This window comes from Trachinotus anak, unplaced genomic scaffold, assembly GCF_046630095.1.
Source record: "Trachinotus anak isolate AG129_WGS33_773 ecotype Australia unplaced genomic scaffold, CSIRO_AGI_Tana_v1 ptg000032l, whole genome shotgun sequence".
NCBI lineage: Eukaryota > Metazoa > Chordata > Actinopteri > Carangiformes > Carangidae > Trachinotus > Trachinotus anak.
In genome coordinates, this window is record NW_027273883.1 from 22,362,788 (window position 1) to 22,385,155 (window position 22,368).

Here is a 22,368-nt window from a genome sequence, read left to right on the forward strand (position 1 = left end):
CTACCTCTCTTATCCACCTCCCTCCATCTGGCTCTCCCGTCTCCACAGTCTCTGGTTGCCTGTCCATTTTCCATCACCCTGGATGGTTAATGACATTGTTAATGATGGGAAATGAGTTCAGTAATGTCAACTGTGTAGGTCCACAAGGCAAGGCAAGGGTTGGGGCTGGGGGAACAGAGTCACTTGGCTGGTCACTGCAGCAGGGGGAGAAGCAGCGGGAGGCAGAGACATGAAGCATGTGTTTAGTGTGTTGATACTGATATCCTACGTTAGACATATATTTTTGTAGTGACAGATTTATGAGTCATGGCCGTGTCCTGGTGTGCAGCAGGGGAGGTGGGAGGGAGGGCTGGGAGGCAGGTGGGGAGGTGGTGGGATTCGTGATAGTCGTTGGTCAGAATATGGGTGCAGCAGCGGCTAGCAGCTTTGCGTTGGTTCTTTGTTCAACGGGTAGTTTCAGTCCTCACTGGCTGGAGCGCGCAGAGGCCAAGTGGTCACTGTGCTGGTTCTGGGCTCGAAACCGCAGCCTTTGCTTGTTCTTCTTCTTTGGTTCTTTGGGTCGGTGCTTCCCTGAGCCACCTGGGAGTGAAGAGGGAAAAAGAGAAAAATGGTTACCCCTTTCATCAGTCCATTAATTGTAAATTAGTTTGGGAATATTATAATATTGTAGAGGTGCACAGTGTCAAAATATAGTTTTAATGTCTTTATGCAAATGTGCAAACAATATTCTTACACAAATTTGTGTTTCATGTAATTATCACGAGCCAACCACTCAACAAGTAAGCCAAGTTGTTTTCCATTAAATTCTCTGCTCTACTGATTGAGAATACTGATGAGTCCTATCAGGGAGACTGACTAGAAGCTCTGAGGCCTCCATCGGAAAAATTTATTCAGGTATTTTGCTTGTGATGAGATTTATGCAGGTCTGTCTCTCACAAAAAAAAAAAAACTGTTTCATCTCATAAACCTTGTTGACCTGGTATAAAGAGAGTGTTGGCAACTGTGTGGTGCTGGACTAAGCATATTTGCTTTAAGTGCACAAGGGACAGTGTTGCAGTATTAATCACAGCATTCACAGTTGAATATAAATCAGTCGGACTCAAAATCAGTTAAGTTTGTTCCTGATCATCTGCTCAGAATATGGCTTCCTAAACAACCACAAATGGGATGATGCAACATATCGGTAGGTGCAGTGGTTTGTTTTTGAAGCAACAGCTTAATGACCTGTGAGCTCTACTGTATTGATTTTACTGTAAAACAGGGGTATGTCAAAGAACAGTCATGCAAACAGACTGTTGTGGGAAGGATTTCATGAGCTCGACCTGCTTATTTTGGGCTGCAGAACTCATGGTTTAAAGGTTGAGCGTGGATTTGATTACACTGGCCAAGAGTTAAATTTGATAAAGGTGATGGAATAGAAAGATTGGAAAAAAGTCATATTCTAACTGCGAGTTTCTTAAAAAAAATTGGCTGGATTGGAAGTGTGCTTTGAGCACTGGAATCAGGAATCTGAAAAGCCCTTATAGTGGTGTATTACAGCTTATGTAACCTTTGCCAATGAAAAAGGCTGCATTACATAAAGAGATGAACCCTATACAGTATCAGGGAACATCACATATCAGGGCTTTGTTTGCTCCAACCCTCAGGACTGAACCTCAGTTTTAAACAAATGTCTGTTCAGAGCAACACTTTTCACTGTCACTGGAATAGCGAGGGGAGATAACTATGGGAAGTTGCATAACTCTCTTTCCAAATTGGAAAGGCCCCCCAGCCCAAGGTTAATACATCCCAGGTTTCACTGCGATGGGCAAAGCATGCTGGGAACTGACTTCCTGCTCTCATGGAAGCTTGTGTGGTGGAGGTTCTGCACCCACGGCTCTCTGCGACAGAGAAAACTCTGGCTACCGAACCACAAAGCAACAATCTGGCTGCCAAGGCCACAAATAAGATAACGAGGTGTGTGTGCGAGATGTATGTGTGCGAAGGGGGAGTGAGTGTGAGGGAATTTAAGGGAAAAGAAAATCTAATGGAGGGAAAAGTGGAGTAAGGCTTGGATGATGAGACGCTATCTGGATCCTGATCTAGAACACAAAGAAACAAGCCACGCTATGGTTCGCTGAGGGGGAAGCAAAGGAAAGTGCTACAGAAAAACAAGTCTCGAACGCAGGCCCTCGCTGCCTCGCTCTGGGTCTTATTACTGCACTTGTTCAAGCTTTTTCTCTCACGAAAAATAGGTAACAGTGTAAAATGTGGCATTATCTCTAATTGCCCTCTCATAAGTGCTGGCACTGCGGTGGCCTTTTAAGCACCCCTACAAAAGACCTATTTCCTATTCTCAGGGCTACACTGTGAGGTAGATTTGAAAATATTCACTCGTTTAAGCCGACACGCATGAGAAAGCAAGATATTGCTCTGCTAATAAGGTCTCCCAATGAATAATACAGATGCATGCAAACATCAAACCATCTCAGAACTATTTCCTGCAATTAATTTAATCTTGTTATTTTGAGTCACGTTGCCAATCTGAGCCATGGTAATAAAGCTTCTCGCACACAGCTCCGAGTCAAGCTCACCCCTTGAAAACAACTTTCACATCACTTCCATCAAACTCTCACGCCCTTCAATTGAAAAATATTACCAGAGGACTTTGTATACTTGTTTAGCTGATGCCCTTTCAGATTCTTTGCGTGACTTATGGTACGATAATGTTTGTTAAAGTAAATCTAGAGCTGAAAGGCATTTGGCCTATAGGTTTGTTTCCTAATTGCTCTTTAAAGAGGTAATTTTCATTCAAAACAGTGTTGCTAGGTGCCTGATAAACATGGCTTTCAGAGCAATCAACTCAAGATGAATTACATTTGACGGCAATAAAGTACATTGTGCAGCATTAAACTCCCTCTGTAACGGGCAAAACCCTCATGGGCCATTCCTTGGACGCAAGGCTGCATTTAAACTGAAAAGGCCTGCATTTACAGCAATTGCTTGAAACACAAATAAATATGTGAGAGTTAAGTTAAAAAGTAGTTTTCCTGGCTAGTTCAGGACTGGGCAGGAGATCTGTAATCCAAAGAGTTTTACACTCTCTGTAACAGCGCTCAAAACACACACAGACACATATGCACAGAACTGCAGGAAAGAAACAAATTCAGCAGCTGAACAAGCAGACTGAGCTACTGAGGTCAACAGGTATAAAACAAATAGATTGTATAGGTTCACTGATTAATCATTTTACACTGATACAAGCTTTTTTAAAGCTTTGTAATTAAATTTGGGCCAGTCATATCACTTCGTCCTTTTATCTAACATGGTTGCCTTGCTTTAATAATAACAGACTATAACACATGTGAAGGGGGCAAGGGAGTAACAGGAAAAAGACTTGGACATGTCTGCCCTACAAACTTTAACTGCAATAAAAATACTACTACAACATTTCATCAAAATTGAGTTAAGATGTGAATTAGACTTTTTACAAAATAAATATACAAATAAATATGTATGATTTTTATTAAAATAGTCCTTGGATTTAGTAATCTCTGGACTCCCCTACAGTCTCCCACACAGACCATCAACATTACAGCTACAATGCTGAAGCTATGTCAAGTAAACGCTAACTAGCCTTGGCTAACCTTAGCTAAAATTTAAACTATCTCAGATACCAGATCTCAGCAGCTGTCGTCTCAGCTTTAGATTTTAGTGGGATTTATGTTTTAGTGTGGTTACACCACCTTTAAATCACACATTGTAGTAATAATAATAATAATAATAATAATAATAATAATAATAAATAATTGCACACACATTCATAGTAGACAGATGGACAGACACCAATAGAAAAACATCCATTTGAGCTATGGCCTGTATCAAATTAACAAACTAGATAGACTGGGGAATAAAAGCTTGAACTAATTTTTTTGGTGATCTACTACATTTTGGCCTAATAAAGAATAAAGACTGAGTGCAGAATCTTTTTCTTTTGGATATTATATAGGTTCTATGGCAGTGATCTTGAGAGGTCAAATTATCAGCTTAAATGAAAATCTTATAGCATTACAACTTTTTAAATCTGTAAAAAAAAAAACTTTTTCTCGGCTCCACTCCCTCTGCACTGCTCTCTGACTGCAGTTTTGCTTCCAAGATTTTTTTTTTTTTTTTTTTGTTCCTTGTGTCTTTTGCTGTAAGTTGATAACAGCTGTCAAGACACTGCACAAGTGAAATTATCATGCTACATATGGAATATACAAAACAAAGTCTTTATAGCAGGAACCAAGTATACTATGCTGATCCCAGATACTTTCCAGTCATCACTTTTAAATTGTACCCTTATAAATTACCAGTTTCTGGATATTGTAAAGATACTGTACAATATCCTGGACTGACAGTTCCAGTCCATACTCTTGCTCTGCTAGTCAGAAAGCTTACCCCACAGGCTTTTACCCATCCTGGAAGATTTGTATTGTTTTTTAAGTAGTTACTGACAGGTTCAGATTTTAATGATCCACTAGTTTTTTCAGCAGAATTAATTTAGCTGAATTAGACCTCTCAGTACTGTACCAGTATTATTGTTTTTATTGTGTTTCCACCTTCAGCTCGAAATCCCCAAACAAGCTGATGGCATTTCATACACTCATCTCTCAACAATGTTGGACCATATTTCATAACCCAGTCTCAATGCTGACAGCTAGAGGGCAACCAATCCCCACATAAGCCCCTTCCCCCAGCATCTGATATAGTCCCATTGAGATGGTCTATCATATCTACCCAGTAACTCCCATTTAGCCTTTCCTCAGGGCAGTATACACTCTAAACACTGAGCTTTCATCATCTCATATTTACGACCAATGTAATCACTTAAGCTGATTACCAGGGTTCACAGAGGAAACAGTTTAATTTGCCTGGAAAGAAATGATTAAGTCATCTCAATTGCTTTCAAAACCAAGAACAAATTCATAAATCTTCGAGCATGTAAAGATAATTTTGTCTTGGAAGGCACAGTAAGTTTCAAATCATTTTTCTGTCTTTGCTTTACGTAGTAACTGGCACAGTATGGATCAAATCAAAAGAGTATGGCTTTTATCAGAAAATTATAATCCTTCTTTATACTTTTCTTTCCGTTCTGGCTGCGTTTACTATCACTATAGCAAACCATAATTTCACCAATGTTTAGTTTTCCGTCATAGATACAATCTTCCTCTGCCAGCTTGACGTCTGAAATTAAAAGTAAATCAAACAAACAAACAAAAAAAAAAATCTCAAGAGCCAATCAAAATGTTTTGTATGTCTGAATCAGAAGCAGAGTCTGCGGTGGGGTGGTTGTTTACCGCTGTCAAAAATGACCTTTCTTTTATGTATCCGTCTGTGTGCGCGCGCATGCACGTGTGAATGATATACGTGCTCTTTGTGCCTGTGCGTCAGTGAGTGTGAGCTTCTATATCACCTATGTGAGCTTGAGAAACACTTAGTGTCATTTCCAATCTTTTCAGCTGCCAAACCAGAGAGCAAAGAAATATTAAACTCCTCTGCACGCACTGTGGTGGACGGTCCTCAATAACCTCTCAAAGCCAGCCGGGATCCACCGCTTTTTCTTTTTCTTCCCCATCATTCTCCTTCTCCCTTTCCTCTCCATGTCCCTGCGATGCTATTTGAGGCTCTCAGCAATAATTGAGCCGACTGCATGGTGAAGATCCAACTAAGAGTTAAGCGCTATTATACGTATCATATTATTAGGCTTGCACTCCAGAATAATATCTCCTTGCGGAACGGCAATATGACTACTTGTCCAACTGATGCACTGAAAGATAATCAGTCAAATCCATATCCAGGGGGAAGGAAGCCAAAGCCAAAGCTCCCATCATCTGTGTCAAAGCTAATATCTTTGTTTTGGAAAAGGGGACCAAACTCAAGAATATGTATAAGTTTACATGAAAGAAAGTCTGCGTCATGAAACAGTGTCGTATTCCTCTGAAATCAGGCTTTTTTTTTTTTTGTCACCGAAGAGTTCCCAACTAAAATAAGGAGACTCGCTCTGCCGGCCCTGAGGCTACTGTGGGGGCATCTATATGTTACCCTATAATCACAGAGGCCATGACCTGCTAAAAAAGAGCAATGCACCGACTGACGGCACAGGCCAAGTGATTTCATCCACTAACGGCTTCGTCGGCATTGCAGGAACTGAAGGCCTAATCTTATCTCCATTGCTTGCGGTTTGAGAAAAATCGATGGCTGACCTCGAGAAGGCATTAAGACATACGGTAAATGGGATCCTATACTGCTGAAAACTCTCCCTTGCTCTCCTGTTACCCCATCCCTCCACTCGACGCAGACGGTCAATTAATAACTTTCGTTAGGAGGGAGGCGGGGGGAGGGCGGTGGGGGGGCAGGAAAAAAAAAATCCAAACAATTTTGAAGAAGATTCGGGTGGACTTAAGGAAGGTAAACCCGGAATTTTTGGCGGCTCGGCTTTTTCATAAACAGGCCAAAGCAGAGGCCATTATTTGTGAGGGAAGGAGAGAACTACTGGCGCCAGTGAGATTTGATTTCAGTGGCAGAAATTGGATTAGCAGCCATTAAGGGCCTCCTCACACATACATTTATAATGCTGTGAAGGGGAAAGGATCTGTAGCCAGCCAGTGCTCTCTTTACTCACACACCGACAACTCCTCTGTCTGGGAAAAGGTTACGGACGCTGACACTGATCTATACTGCTGCTGAACTAAGTTCTCACTTGATTTATAGGTGGGACACAGTTGTATGACCTCAAGTCACCCATAGTTCATTAAGGCGTAGGCCAGAGGTAGGCCAAAACTTTTAATGGCGCTTTGTGCTGCTGTCTGCCTGAAGGGAAATTTTGGAGAAGGCTGATTTGACATTAGAAGCAGAAGAGAACATGATACAGATGAAAATAATGCTAAAGTGTAAAAAAGACAGAAATTTGTAGCAGACACGGATCTGGACAGAGTGAAAAGCTACAATATCTGAGAGGAAAACAAGTGGGAAAGAGACATAGACGTCAGATGTAGGAAAAACGAAATCAGCCTTTTGACAGAGAGGACAATCATTTACAAGAAGCTCATCTTGCCAACCAACTGACAAGAGGCTCTCTGCACAGCGTCACTTAGCCCTAACAAGGTTACTCTGGATCACACTCTTTCATTCACTCTTTCATTCTGTCATTCCCTTTCCCCCATGCTCTGCTTACTATCACCGCGCTGCTAGGCGAGAATGATTTAAAACATACACATTCCGATTTAAAAAGCTAATGTTGGGATTAGGTTGGTCATTATCTTCCCATCTATGACCCAGTGGAGGATCCACACGGAGATTAAAAAAGCAGGTTAGCTCACCGCTCCACTCTTTGATGCCTCTTTTCACTGACAATAAGTTAAAGCGAAAACCCGATTCGGAGATTAACGTCTCTAAGCGGAGAAGTCCCGGCAAAACATGCATGACTGACACGGTGATTAATACGCCCGATGGTCAGTGCAGACAGCTTGCTTTTTTCCCCTCTGGAGAAGGTCAATCACACCAGCAAGAGGCAGCCACAACCTGCCCTGGAAGGTTACAGAGCAGATGATGACCCAGCACATTAAAGTTCTTCTCCATCAGTCTGCTCAGAGTTCAAAGTCATGCTCTGCTGCATTTCACAATATGGTAACTCTTCCCTTGTGCTGTTTGGGTTACCTCCACTGGCTCGAGTGCTCAGAGGTAGGTTATCAAGTAGAAACCTTCCATGACAGATGTTAAATTAGGCCAGCTTCCAAAAAAACTCAAAAGTAAGATCCGGCTTTCCAGAGCTATTTCCTCTACCATACCTTCCCTTATCAACAGTGTTTCAGAAATGTTGGAAAGTTAGGAACAACTTCATCCTACTGTACTGGGAAAAATGCAAGGTCAGATTTAGGTCAGATTTCCAAGTTGGAAACTTGGGGTATGATTTCTCAGGTTTCCAAGACACACCTTGATGCTGGAATGTCAACACTGTATTGCAACCCCCGAAATACACCTTAGGTTGATACTCAGTGTTGCACCGAAGCTTTATTGGGCGAATTAACTGACAAATTTAATCAGTTTATCCTTACTTATTATACATGACGAGGTAATCACTTTACTAAACACCAAATGTAATCAGCTATATTACTAGTTCCATAAAAGTACCTTTGAACAACTGAGCCTCGAAAACCACATCACAGCTTGTGCATTTATCAGGCTTCAAAACAGTAAACATGATTGTAGTTAAACAGCCAGCCTGCAGTTTTCAGGTATTAACTGACTATCAGCAGATAGCTTATTGTTACGTCAGGTGACTGCATATTATTATTCCAGAAGTGTCCTGTCATCACAAGTCAAGTTTCCATCCAGAGTTAATGTAAATTTTAACAGAACATTTCTAGAAAATCAACAAAAGAAAATGCAAATCAGTGCTTGTTTCCATCTTCTACTGTTGCAAATGGGCCCAGCTTATTAATTAATATTAATATAATGAATATGATTGGAGTTATAGGCATGTCAAGATAAACTGTTTGTGGCATTAATTGTCCAGTCAGGTGGCATTAAACCATTGCACATGAAGAGGGTGAAACAAGATGATGTAAATAAAAGCACAAGGAGGTGCATTTCTTCTTTTCCACATGGGTAAATTGGGTAAAAATACTAAAATAAATACTAACTAGCCAGGTACTTCTGAATATCACAACAGTGGCTGTTTCACATGAGGCAGGATTTTACATGAGCTGTAAAAAATCTCATGGTGTCCATGGTTGTCTGGTTGTACATCACTAAATGTACAGAAGCAGCAATCTTTATAACCTCAGTAAACTCTAAAACAAGAATCTTTGTGGAACACATTTACACCCTCCTCTGCACGGACTGACATTTTTCTGGCCTTTGCTATTGGCATCAACAACAAAATACAAAAGGGCTGGCAGACCATGTTAACTAATGTGGTCAGTGTTTAGCTTTTAATTGGTTTTCATCATGTATCTCACTTTTAAAACAATTTTCTAAAATAGCTGTAGACTTTTGCTGGACACTATTGCAAAACATGAGTACTGCAGCTCTAACTCTCTGTTCTGGGGGAAGTTAAAAAGGGCTCCACACAGGACCAGATGGTTTCTTACCAATCCATGTAACGTTTATTAGTTTAAAGCTGCACTGGGCATGATTTATAGGGAAAAATACACCTGGCTTTTTACCCTAAATTGCAAAGTGAGGATTCAACAGGGAATAGCATCTCATCTCTGCTCTAACCATTTTGCCCAAAACATTTTCTTGTATCAGCTTCATATTCACTAAACACAGGTTTCATACAAACATCAAAATATAAATGCCTCTCCCGAACTGCAGTGAGCAGATGCCTCATGCTGAGACAACTGGTCTCAGCAACAAAGGCTAGATTTCATCATCCCAGTGGTAAAGTGGTTCAGCCATTATTTCTAAATGTCTGGTGGCGGTACCAGACGCTGAGAAGAAGAAATTAGGACTGAGGAGTTAAATCACATGACGTTATATGGTTTCTGGGCTATGACATCCAGCCAACTGTTACAGTTTTCCCACTTCCAATCGGATCTGCCAAAATGTAAAGACTTGTAGTTTAACTTTAAAGCAGGAATCTACACATACGCTGTCGCCCCCTGCAGCAACGAGAGGCCTGTTTGTCTGCTGTTTATGTGACTCAGTCTCTGCAAAATTTAGAAACTGTGCCAGCTCGTGAGTTATGATAGTCACTCTTCATTTTTCAGTTTTGAATTAAAGCGTATAACGGATCATTACTGACTTTTTTTTCCCACTAAATGGAACCTTGCTGTACTGCAGTGGGCTTTACACAGCCCATGGTGTCATGAGGGTAATGTCAGCAGCCAGGCAGTGAACAGGCATCACGACTGGCCTGCTGAGCCTGATGCGCCTAGAAACCGCAGGGCCCAGAGAGAAGTGAGCAGCCCCCTCTGCGGTCTGCTATCTCCCGACTGACTCATCGACACATCTGGGCCTAAGTATATGGGGCTCTCCTGCCCCATGGGCACTTGGGTAAATGAGGGATAATTAGCTTTAGTTGACTTTAATGAATGGCTTAATGTTGTGTTTCATTTCTGATGAGAAAAATATAAAGCTCAGCACTTATCAAAGGGAGGCCCCGCACCGATATTCCCGAGGGCTTGCCGCTGGTGTGGGTCTGTTTGTTTTTGTATTTGTTGTGTGCATGGAGCCGAGGCAGAGTGAGCTGAAGATAGCTGCAGCATATGAGGGAGTGGTTTCAAATGTGACCGCAGATCCAAAGATCAGTAAACCTGCTGGGATATACAGTAGCAAATTCATCATCCTAGCTGGGAAGTTATCACAGATGTGAACTCTGTTTGTCTTTACTCAAAGATAGAAAGGGTCATAGCACTCCACTTTGATTTCCATAGCCTTTACATCAAGATGAGATCGCTATAAAGGCTTTGATCCATCTTATAATTCCCTCATGCTCTGATACAAAGCAGGAAGTGTCTTGCAGAGTTATGATAGTCATCCATCTTTGTTTCCGATAAGTGTATTGCATTGAGCTGATGAAATTAATCATTTTCAACAGACACAAGGTCCAGCATGGATTTATTTCTTCTGTTCAATCTTTGATAGCAAGCTGCTCTCAAGCTCCTCTGATATAAATGTCACCTACATTTTCATGTCTTTACACTGATGCACTATTACTTGCCACTGCAGCTTGATATAGTTCCTTATCTTTGCAATGCTATTCAGAAGTAAAAGCCAATAAAAGCTGGGCTTGGCAGTTCAGTTTGGTGTACTTTTACACACTCTACCTTTACCTTTTCACATCAGATCAGGCTTGTCATCTGTTGACTGACCACCCTCACACTGACGATGCATCCAGGTAGGAAAAACATATCCTGCAACAGCACTATTACACAAACATTTGGAATGGTTATTATTTATCTGAAGGGGTGAATCTGCATTTCCAGGATCTGTGGAGTATACTTTAAGTCTCAGCCTCAGGTAAAAGAAGGGTCAACCCCCAACAAAGTGCCCTGGCTCGGGGATTTACCTGGCTCAGCCTCAACCCATGAGCCTCTAGAGCTTCATGAAGAATCCCTCTACATTACAGCACTCCTCATCACTTTCTAGAGAGGAATAAAATGGCTGTTAACACAGACATGAGGGGGAACATAATAAGGTGCACTAACCCCTATGGGGTTATAAGGCGGAGGAGGGAAGGATAGATGAGGATTTCTATAAACAATTTTTCAACACTGTAAACTACAAGTGCACACTCAGCCAAGCAGAACAGGCCTAAAGTAAGCTGCACTCAATAGCTAACAGGCTCAATACCTAGTAACTGTTACTTCCAAGGCCAAGAGGCATATCAGTAATAACTACATCAGTTTGTGGGCTTCCAGGCTACATTAAAATGTTCACAACTAGCACATCCACTGTACATAACAGTATTTCTCCACTGTGAACCAGTCCTGTGCTATGATAATGTTAGCAGCCTTCAGTTATGTTAGGTTGCAATAAAATCAGATCTTACATTTTCCCCAATCATCCTTAAAATACTTTGAATAACTGCTTTAGAAGAACAGTACTGTTTCTTTATTTCCATGTCTTCTACCTGTATCATGAACTGGTGAGGATTCTGACTTGGCTATAATATGACTTATGGTAAGTGATTAAGCTAACGATCGACTGTCATCTGCAAGAAATGAGAAGCAGTGTCAGAAATCAAGAAGCCATTGTTTCCAAAAATGTACTACAAATTGTGAGCAATAAATCTGCAACTGTTGGTGAACTCATGGTGAACGGCTTATGTGCCATGCAAAAATGGGAGGCTTGACAGGTGTAGCAACAGTAACTAAGGGGAGGGGGTGGCGGTTGTTATGGCTATATGAAGACGGAACAAAGTGACCATGTGTGATCCACACAGTCACCGTCTCCACTGCGCATGTGTACAACTTTATCTGCTCGTGCATTAGTATTTTTGCAGCATGCGTGCTCATGCACCCTTCATTCTCTAATTCCGCCTGGTGTGCATCCTCCTGGTCTCTGTGGGTCTCTAAGGGAACGTGGGAGGATATAGGAGGAAATTGTCCAGCATGATTCCCTCTTTATATCTCATTTCTGCACAAGTCCTTTCATCCCCCCTTCTCTCTACTGGGAGACTCCGGGAGGAAATCCCTCACATGTTTGGACATGGAGCACAACTGTCCCAAAACAGGACCAGACCCTAACGAGTGGGGAGCCAAGCTAAGTCAGACGGGCTTAGACACCAAAACAGAGACAGGGGCCATCAGGATCATGGTGCAATCCCCGTGCAATGGTCAGTGATGAGGGAATCAAGTCTGGCCGGCGCTTTTTGTTTTCTTTGATTGTTCTACTAACTCTCAAAGGGCGCTGTTGTTCAGACTCCTCTGATGATCCAACAGACTGCACATATTTTTTGATAAAAATAGTTCATTAGTTCATAGCGGAAGAAGGGGTGGGGTGGGCGCGGGGTGATGTTTGATGTGTTCCCAGAGCTCCTGCTGCACAGGGAGAGAGGTAAAGCCAATTCAGGAAGGGCCTGATCCTCTCTAAGGCCTGTGCTGCATCAAACACTTGTCAAACACCAGGCAGACAGACAGCTGAGTGGCTCTGACAGATCTGATCACAGACACAGGCAATAAGAGTCACCACCACTCAGCTCCTCTATCCAGGCACAGCTCTGCCCCTCTTGTCAATAATCCCCCTTCAACTCTCTAAAACACAAACAGAGGGCTTTGAGGCATATGGCAGACATTTTCTTGTTGTTTTTAGCTGTGTATGATTACAGTGCAATTTCAACGGTCATTTCAGGGTCTCACCTCGCAGAGGAGAGGTCTGTGTACTCCAGAAGGCAGCAGCATCTGTCAGAGATGCAGTAGGGGAAGGAGAAAGAATCAAATCAAAGAGAGAGTTAAGCTCCCACTAATCCGAAAGAACTGTCTCAAGGCCTGTCGGGATTACGGTCCTGAACCTTTGCCACCCAGAGGGAAGGAGCATTTATGTTTGAAAGGATTTGATATGGTACCTGGAATGGGTTGAGTTTCATGACACCAACCACTTAATCATGTCTTCAGATTGTCCTTGGAGAGCCATTATGTTATGTGCTCTGAAAAGACAATCGAATGGGTGTTTCTCAGATGACAGAAGACTCTAAAAAAAAAAATCTTAAAAATGCATTTTGAAAATGATAGAGAGTAATTAAATGCAAATACCTGTAACTGAACAACTACAGACACGGGCAAATACAAATAAATAAATAAATAATAATAATAAAAAATTAAGAAAAGGTCGTATTGTATCATGTATAAATTAACAAAATTACATGACATATTTACTAAAAATTCTATTAAAATCAACACACTGGTTTATATGTTCAACCTGTTGAACACATACCAAGAATCAGTTCTCAAATTGTACCTACTACTAACTGTTACAGTAATCTCATGTTCACAGAAAGAATTCACTTTGTCTTCGATACTAAGGAATCTCAAATGAAATTACTCCTTACCAGATGTCTGAGATTTTGTCCTTTTTTTTAATTTTTCTGGTTTTAAAAATGAGTGAACATTTTATACATCCATGAAAATATGTGAATGTATCAGCTGACTATACAGTGGATGAAGACAGTGACAATCATCTAGCTTGAAATACTCAATGCGGTTTAGAAGTGTGATATGGTTGTTTTAAAGCACATATGTATCATTGTCTTTTATGCTTTAAAGCTCCTTGAATCAATTATTATTATAATAATCATCACTCGACTCAGCGGTTCCTCTCCCTTCCTGTCTCTCTCTCTCTCCTCACTTTAGCACCTCATTGTTTTGGTTTTATGGCCGGTGCTGTTTCCAGGCCCAGCAGGCAGATGTTTCGAAGCAGAAAAGCTTTAATAAACAGTCTACACTAACTGCCCAGCACCAAACAGACAGATAAAGTTAGCAACCAACTGATAAACATAGTGGAACATTTAGCAGTTAAATACCTAGATTTTTCTTTCAGGAGTTGGGGCAGGCTTAAATGTTAAATACCCTGCCTCTAGGCTTATCTCCCGGCTCAGACAGTCTTGTGGAAGCTGGCTGGCTGTTTATGGTTTATGCAGTGAGAAAACGTGTTAACGTCACAAACATGTGATAATGTATTTGCTCCTTTAAGGTGACATTGCTAATCTGTGACATCACCTTTAGTGTTTGGCTCTTTTGTGTTAATGGGAGTGTAGTGCTCTGCAGACTTGGTAAGTTGGCCCTGGCCTCTACTTACCACTATAATAGCTCTGTTTTTAGTCTTTTAGTCTGCACCCCCCCTGTATTTGTCACTGTTAGTTCACACACACAGAAAAACATCCAGACACACAGACGTACACAGAGCCAAGGGCCAGCAGGCCTGTACTTGCTGCTTTGTTGTGTCTGGATGTCTGTACACCGGGTCCACGCTCATGGACATGAGTGGGTCAGAAGCCACAGCCTCTCTCTGAATCACCAGCCGTAATTAAAAGTTGTGATGTCTCTTATGAAGATGCCCACCAGAGATGGAGCAAGAGGGAGGAGGAGGGTGGAGACAGGAGGAGAGGAGAGGAGAGGAGCTTCTGGTGTCTGAGCCAGTGCAACTGTGCACCAGATGTTTTCAGGCTCCCCTGTTTGGCTTCTAGCCTTCCTTCTTTGCTCCTCCAGCCAGACCACTGGAGAGGGGAGGACTCCAGCGCACGCAGCACCGCTTCAAACAATGTGCACCACGCGAACACATCCCTCCTCTGTGGCATGCACATTGTTCCTCAGAGAGCCACGCACAGTGATATGTGATACATGAATGAAAGAGTGTCATTCGAGTGCGAGACAGGAAAAAGAGAATGGAAACAGCGACGAGGAAAAGAGTAGATAATGTGGTGACTTGTTCTGCCTGTGAGGTCTGTTTTATTGTTTGTCTGTGTCTATTACGTGTGTCTCACACTCTGGGTAATGTGTAAATGTGCGTGTAAATGTGTGTGTGTGTGTGTGTGTGTGTGTTTGCGTGCATCCTCGTCTGCCTGGTGTGGTGTAGATGTGGAGATGAAAGCGTTTGCGGCCCACAGGAGAGCTGGCAGCAGAGCCGGACTGGAGGTCTGGCAGACAGAAAGAGGAGGTGCAGGGATACAGCACGATCAGACAGATCCCACCCTGACCAGCTCCAGTTATCTAAATATGAGGTGAGAAACCCCGACACTTCAAACTTGGGCTTAGACTGAAATGGGTACTTGATATTTTTGGGCTGGACTGAAGTGGAAAACAGATGACACTTTGCGCCCATGTGGCTAAATTTCATCATTCTCCTGCCACCAAAACCTTCAGCAAAGTATAAAAATCAATGTTTTCCTAGACTTTTACACCTGTCAGGGTGGAAGAGCCTCTAAAACTCTATTTGGTGAATCATTACACACTCCAAATCCATACTAATGAATTTTTTTAAAGCAGGATGAGCAGGTTTCATTACAGCTTTTACAGATTCCCACCCCAGAAGCTGTTGCATAAAACCTGTTAGTGCCCCACTGTATTGATTTTCTCTGTTTGGTCATCTGATATAAAATAATCACTGACTGTGGTCAGGGGCAAACCTCTGTCATGGACATCTCTGGCTGGCAGTCACCAGATATTTTTAAAGAGACCAAGAAGAGTCCCTTGTATGAGTCGACCCCTACTTTAAAGCTGTCATCACAAGCTGTTGCCAACCATCCCTGTGAAGACACAGACCGTGTCTCGACTGCTGTAAAAAATCACAGGGTGTAACGGCACAAACTGCCCATCAAGGGAGCGTTCACCGAAGGTCCATTTTACAGCCGCGGCCGTGTCATGGGCAATATCAGCCCATATACTGCACAGCGGGGCGGAATAGCTCCTGTTTGTGGGGCATGAGAACATGAAAACATTCCACTTCTGTACAGTATCTCCCCCTCCTCATCCTCCGCCACCTTCTTCCTCTTCTTCTTGCCCCCCCCCCCCCCCCCCCCCATTTGCTGCCACTTTGTTTGTTTGTGTATGTCTGTTTTTGATGGGGCTGTTGATGTCGGCCCATATGCCTCGTTTCTTCTGCCAGAAGACGGCAGCGGAAGCCTCACAACCAGCGCAGTGTTCCTCCTCTTTGACAAAGTCACACTCTGAACAATATGTGCGAGCGTATCCAGATTTTCAAACTTGCAAATGATTGATTTTGGTCGTTATTTCATAACTCCATGCAGATTGTAGTCACAGAGAACAACCCCCTCTATTCCACATCGAAATATGCTCTATGGAGATCTGTACGTCTGCCAGCTTGAATTTACTGGAATAACACCATCACCAATGCACACTTCACAGTACAGCAAGTCAAACAAATATGAGCGTGGCTGTATCTAATGTGTGTACATGAGTCTACAAAAGGCAGCTCAGCAAAACCACAACTCGACTGGGCCAAAGAGTGTGAAAAAAACCCTTCACTCACACCCCTCCTCTTTCTTCCTGCTTGGAAAAGACCAGATGACAGTAATGTGGAGTACGGAGCCCAAGTGAGTGCCGCTGACCCCTCCTCCTCCTCCTCCACCCCCCCCCCCCAGTCTTTGAAAGGCCTCCACGTGTTTATGGCTCATGCCTGTGGTATGACGATGGATTCTCCATATAAAAGCCAGCAGGATCATGGGGTGTTTCAAATATTGCTCTCTGAAGGCAGTTGCTGACAAAATGACAGCAGCCATATTTATTTTGGTCAGAGAGCAGGGGCACTTAGTGGGAAGTTAATCAGAGACCCCCCCTCCTCTTCCCAACTTCCAGCATTGCCCCCCCCTCATACATAAGGAATGTACCCAGCACAGAGAAGTCTCAAAGACAACTGGTAATGACTCTCTCCTCCAATGGAAGATTTAACACCACTAAACTGCACGAGAGGCAGAAAACTAAACCCAAAAGTTTGGTTTGAGTCTATCAGCGTAAAGCAAGTGTTGATTGCCTGTCCAGACATGAGCCTAGATAATCAATTTACATCTGGTTAGGAGGAGATATAAAACATAAGTATTGGAGACGGGGGGGAAAAAAAGAATAATCTATGGCAGAGATTTACAAATATGGGATAGCTGAAACAGAACGTGTGTTAATTTGTGACTGCGACCGCAGCGGTGACCATAACTGCCATTGGCATTGGGATGTTGGAGACCTGGCCAAGTCAATGACAGGTTGATGTGTCTTTCCTCTTCACCCTTATTCTTATTCACTACAGCACAGTGCAAAGCTTCCAAAATACTCTCTATCATCTCAGCTTTACAGCTTCAACGTCGTGTGTGCAGCACGAGGAAGTCATTATTATGTTTTTTCATCATTGCAACCAGATTTAGGCAGTATTCCATTAAATTAATGAACGTTGCAAGCCTGAGAGGTGGGCGGTGGTGGCGGCAGGGGGGGTCATTGCAGTCAGACCCCAGCCCAGGCTCTGTGTCCGGAGCCAGGCCGTCCACGCTGTCCAAAGGAGGCAGGGTACATCTGAGGCCTTCTCACCAGCTACTGTGTCAGCCCCTATGGAGCAGCTTTATTAAATGAAGATTAAGCCGTGGCTCCCCCAGTCACAACAGACTGCAGTGTGAGGCACACATAATCACCATGACAGGGCGGCTGCCAATTAGTGCTCTCCTCCTGTCCTGGGAAAATGCTCCTCACTGCGCTCCCGCTGGCGGGAAGAACTGATCCGGATTGTCCGTGATATTACCCAGGCCAGAGATCGCCATTAATCACACACCCGTCATTCCACTGCGGCAGAAATCAGAGCGGGAGTTGTCATCTGTGCACCAGCTCTCCCGTCCAAGAGTAGTGACTTCCCGTAGAGCACACCCGGTGAACATTAATCGGAATAATGAGATAAGTACATGAAGGAACAGAAGTGCAAACCTCTGTTCTCAAGCGCTTTGTACAGAGTTCACAGTGGTGGCTCGGGCAGTGCTCGATTGTTGTTTGGCTTGGAGAAACTGCACCATGAGCTCCTCTGCTGAGACGAGAAGAACATGCTCCATCAATTAACCTCAAGTTGAAAGCATGTGTCTGTTTTAGAAAAAAAGCCAGGCTGATGGTAGAAGGTTACGTCTGACAAAAATATATCCAGAAAAGTGTTTGGATGTTGGGTTTCCAAGCCAAACACAGGCCAGACTCAGATGTGATCATGCTGAGTGCGTAACTAAAATGCTCTGAAGTGAATGGCATCTTTCGCCAGAGCTTAAAACTCTTGGCTCAGCGAGTATAAACACCAAAATTGTGTGTCACACGCTCATACGCATGCATGCGCATTAACTGCTCGCTCGTATGCAAACGCTGCCAGAAACCGGAATTGTTTGGCGTGTTGAGCGGTATGCGCTACAAACAAGGCGGCTGAGCTTCCTCCAGAGCGGATTTGAGGCAATCACCATTGCTCTGTGCATCGTTTTACTGGAGCAGAGACTTTGCAGCAGATGGTTCGCAGACGGTGAGGACCAGGAGGTCCACAGCACTGCGGATTCACCGCAGAACCAGACTGGCTTCAGACAGAACCTGGCGTACATCCCACCAGTCAACCAAATCCTCCTGGGGTCTGGTCGATTCAGGGCGGATCTGGGTTCACTTTGGTCCTTTGCACCAGACTGTAGGTGCTTATGCAGTAAATTAATCAAATGCCCGCCTCTCTGTCACATCCAATGGCCTTAAATACACACAAAGAGCTTTCAGGGCCTTCAGATTTCACACTGCGGAGGAGGAGAGAGGGTAAACTGAGTCTAGGTGCATTTATCCTCTTCTACACCCCTCTCACGGAGTGCGTAACAAAACGTGTTTATCCAAGGTTTCAAATTGATGGCAGTGAGAATGGACTGAGCAGAGTGACTAGAAAAGGTAGTTATCACAGTTACAGTATAAACGCAAACTGCACACAGAAGTTATGACGTACAGTATTAGTGGTGGCTGGATCCAAGCACACAGATGACTGATGGGATGGAGGGCTTGGCCTCGTTTGAGCCCTACAGCAGAAAGGGTTTCTCTAGTTACACACATGGGAGATCAATACACTCACAAAGATCTGCAGCTCTCTAAGTACAGGTACATAATCCAACAGCCAAAGAGAGAATCACTGTATATTTCTCCTCTCTCATTATTCCTCTCTTTCTGCTTTCCCTCTGCTTCTTTCCGTGTGATCAGCGGGTCGATGTGAGTCATCATGACCTCGTAGAAGCGTTTTCTGTGTAAATTGAACTGTATTGTTCTGGAAAACTGGGTCTTAAATATGTTTCTGTTATCGGTTCCAAAATTTGCTAAGCTATAAATTTTTACAACTCATAACTTCATATTGTAAAACTTCTGTTCTTGTTTGGGTTAACTTCTGGGCTCGGCTGCCTCCTCTGCTGCAAACGCCCCTTTAAAGACTACTTTTACCTACAAATCAAGCAAGCAGCGCTGCACAAATGTCACTCCTGCCTGCCACCATAAAGACTTCTGTGTCCACAGAAGAATCTGAAAGCCGATTTGTTAAACTGTGGGAAATTAGCCCGGGTTGCAATGGCGCATTTGTGTTGGACTTTACACCCTCTTAAATCCCAAATCAGGGATTACATTAAGAGTGGGAGTTTCGAGGGCTTTAACATTTTAAGTTGTTTACACAACATCTAATGTCACTGACATGGCAGAGGCAGCTGTTGTTCAAAGATTATAGTAGAGTGGGTGGGGAAGAGAGAAAGAGAGGCAACGACACAGATGGATTGACGGGCGATGCAGGGCAGCAGGAAAAAAAAGGGGAATTAAACTTGTCACACACGTCTGTTTGTAAACCAGTGAATCTGATGACAAGGGGTCGCTGGGAAATCTCTGTAGGGAATTCCTTAACGGCATCAATATGGAAGAGCCGGGCGCTGCAGTGTTATCACTCTCCTCATCTTTCCTCTCCTCCCATCAGCTCACAAGACAGAGGGAGAGGAGAGGGGAGGGGGACCCAGTCTGTCAGTGCTGATAGGGCCAGAGCAGCTATTAATAAAGTCTCTTTATTGTTTATGGTCTGCTCAGAACGCCGCTCCAGGGAACAGGATGAGAGAAGAGCATTTTACCGTCCCCGGGGTACAATGTGAACGCCTGGAGCGCACGCCAGCCGAGCAGCCATGAGACGAGACTTCCTTACTCCTCTGGAGACGGGCGAGCACCACTTCCATCCATGTATTGAATGAAAACGATACACCAAATTCAAAAAGCTGGATGGAAATCATGAAAATATTTTGATCAACTTTGCACGAACAGTGCTCTGCTCACTTGATGTTTACGGAAGTTACGTGATTAATTGCGATGGAAGCATGTTTTCCAATAAATAATGGTGCAGGTTTTGTTTAATTTCGCTGCCAGAAAACAAACAAGCAGGTCAAACTATTCAATATGGCTTTAGATGCTTTATCACAGTATCTGTTCACTGCTGCCCTCCTGCACTGTCATACATGCAGATGTCCACTTAAACGAGTGCAGCAAAACTCCTGAGAGAACATCCTCTAAATATTCAGTGGAACCCAGCTGGTGGACACGAACCAAATTCCCATTTTATTTTTGCCAAACTTCAAAAGTTTGCTTAAAATTAAGTTGACAGTTGGATGGAAATGGCTCCTCTGACGGTGCACCGCCACATATTTTGTCTGTCCACGTACCCGTGTGTTACCAGGACACTGCTCCTCTGGCTAACACCGGCGGAGAACAGCAAATGAATCCCAGCAGTGCGAATGATATACGATGTTTACGCTGATCGGCAGCTTGTACGGAACACATCAGACACGCTTTACACGAGTCATCATATGTGCTGTGAAAGCGCCTCACCCCTTGACATTATCTGGGCTTTTACTTTTACTTTTACAGAGGGATTAGATGTGTGCAGACACAGAGCAGAGAGCTCATTCGCATTGACTCGTGCGCCTCAGCTAAGCTGGGAGACAGGGATCTGTCAGTGACTTCCAGTGTAATTTAAATTCATAGAAATGTAGAAATGCAAGCCAGAGTGATCAGATAAGCATTGCCATAAATAGTGTATACCTCCATGCTCCTTCCTCTTACTTCCTGTCTGTGTTTAATCCACAGCATCTTTATGGTGTCTGGTGTCTGGTGAGAGGAGCTGATAAAAAATGTCCATTTTTAGACTGTCTTAAGTTCCAAGCACTTCTTGTATTTATATTTAATCTGACTGTCCAATCCATACATTGAAGTTGACTCCATTTAGAGATGATATAGACCATACTGCATTGCAATGCCTTTTATTGTTAAGTACCACTCAGGGCCTAAAGGCAAAGTCCTTGAAATTTGTAAACATTTTAAAGGTCACCTAGCAAGATATTTCATAATGAACACAACGCTCATTGTAGCTCGACCGTCCCCCCACAGGCTTCCACCACTTCCTGTTCACCTGTATTCCAGAGGGTGACCTCCTCTCCCATTAGACTATGCTTTATTATCACTCCCAGCAAGTGATTATTTTACAGTGTCAGGCAGTCAAGCTCCCTTGCGATGGCGCTGGATCTGTGGAGTGTTTCTCTTCTCCTTGGACTTCAGCAGCTTACATTTTTACATTGTATTTATTTGAACTGAAGAGTGTTGCATTTCACTGGCTTTTGCCAAGTGGGGATTTTTCACTAGCGGTGGAGCAGCGGGGAATTAACAACACATGGCTAAGTTTGAAATTTACCTTTATTAAACAGGCCACTGCTGCACTTCACGAGCCCGCAGAGATGCACACACAGTGACACTTTAACACAAAGCTTTTAATCTCACGACTGAGGCCACTCATCTTCCACAGTCATTTGATAAGGAACTGTACTGAGAGGTTTACGATGACCACATCACCAGGGAGCAGTAGCTTTAAGTAAGATAGACATGGGGAGTCTGCTGGCAATTTCTAAAGGGCTGAGGAAAAATGGTTCTGCTGTGCACTCAAATTCTTCACAACAACAACTTCCCTGTGACTTCGTGCTTGAGATAATGGACGGCCGTAACCATGTGCAACAATGCCAAATTTTAATTAAAGAAGGCCGTAAAGTTTCTTGGAAAAGGTCAAGCAGGCATGGTAAAGTCATGAAGTGGTGAGTGGGGGTTGGGGAGAATTTCCCCCGACAAATGGGACAGGGATTTAGGAACTAAATGTGCCATGGAATCACAGTTTCCAACCCGGAGAGCAGCGGCTGTCTTGGTAGTGCTGAAATATGAGAAACTATCAGGGTTTATTTCAAGTTTATTTACTCTTTCGCCACTTCACTAAATGATCCTCCCATTCAACACTCCAGGCCAAAGATGGAGAGAAATCCTCAAGGTTACAATATTTTCCTCTTTCTGTTAAACAACCTTTTTCTTTTTTTTTTTTGACAGTCTGAATGATATCGGCCACTGTAATTGCTTC

At 43.2% G+C, this 22,368-nt stretch overlaps 1 protein-coding gene across 1 annotated transcript in view; it reads right to left on the reverse strand.

Moving 5' to 3' along the window:
* Positions 1–308: 308 nt before the first annotated feature.
* The window catches only part of rspo2 (R-spondin 2), a 56,423-nt gene continuing 34,363 nt past the window's right edge, over positions 309–22,368 (reverse strand). The window contains exon 6 of the mRNA XM_071470321.1: positions 309–579. Within this exon, the coding sequence (XP_071326422.1) occupies positions 464–579 (116 nt within the window). The 3' untranslated portion in view covers positions 309–463. The remainder of the gene's footprint in view (positions 580–22,368) is intronic.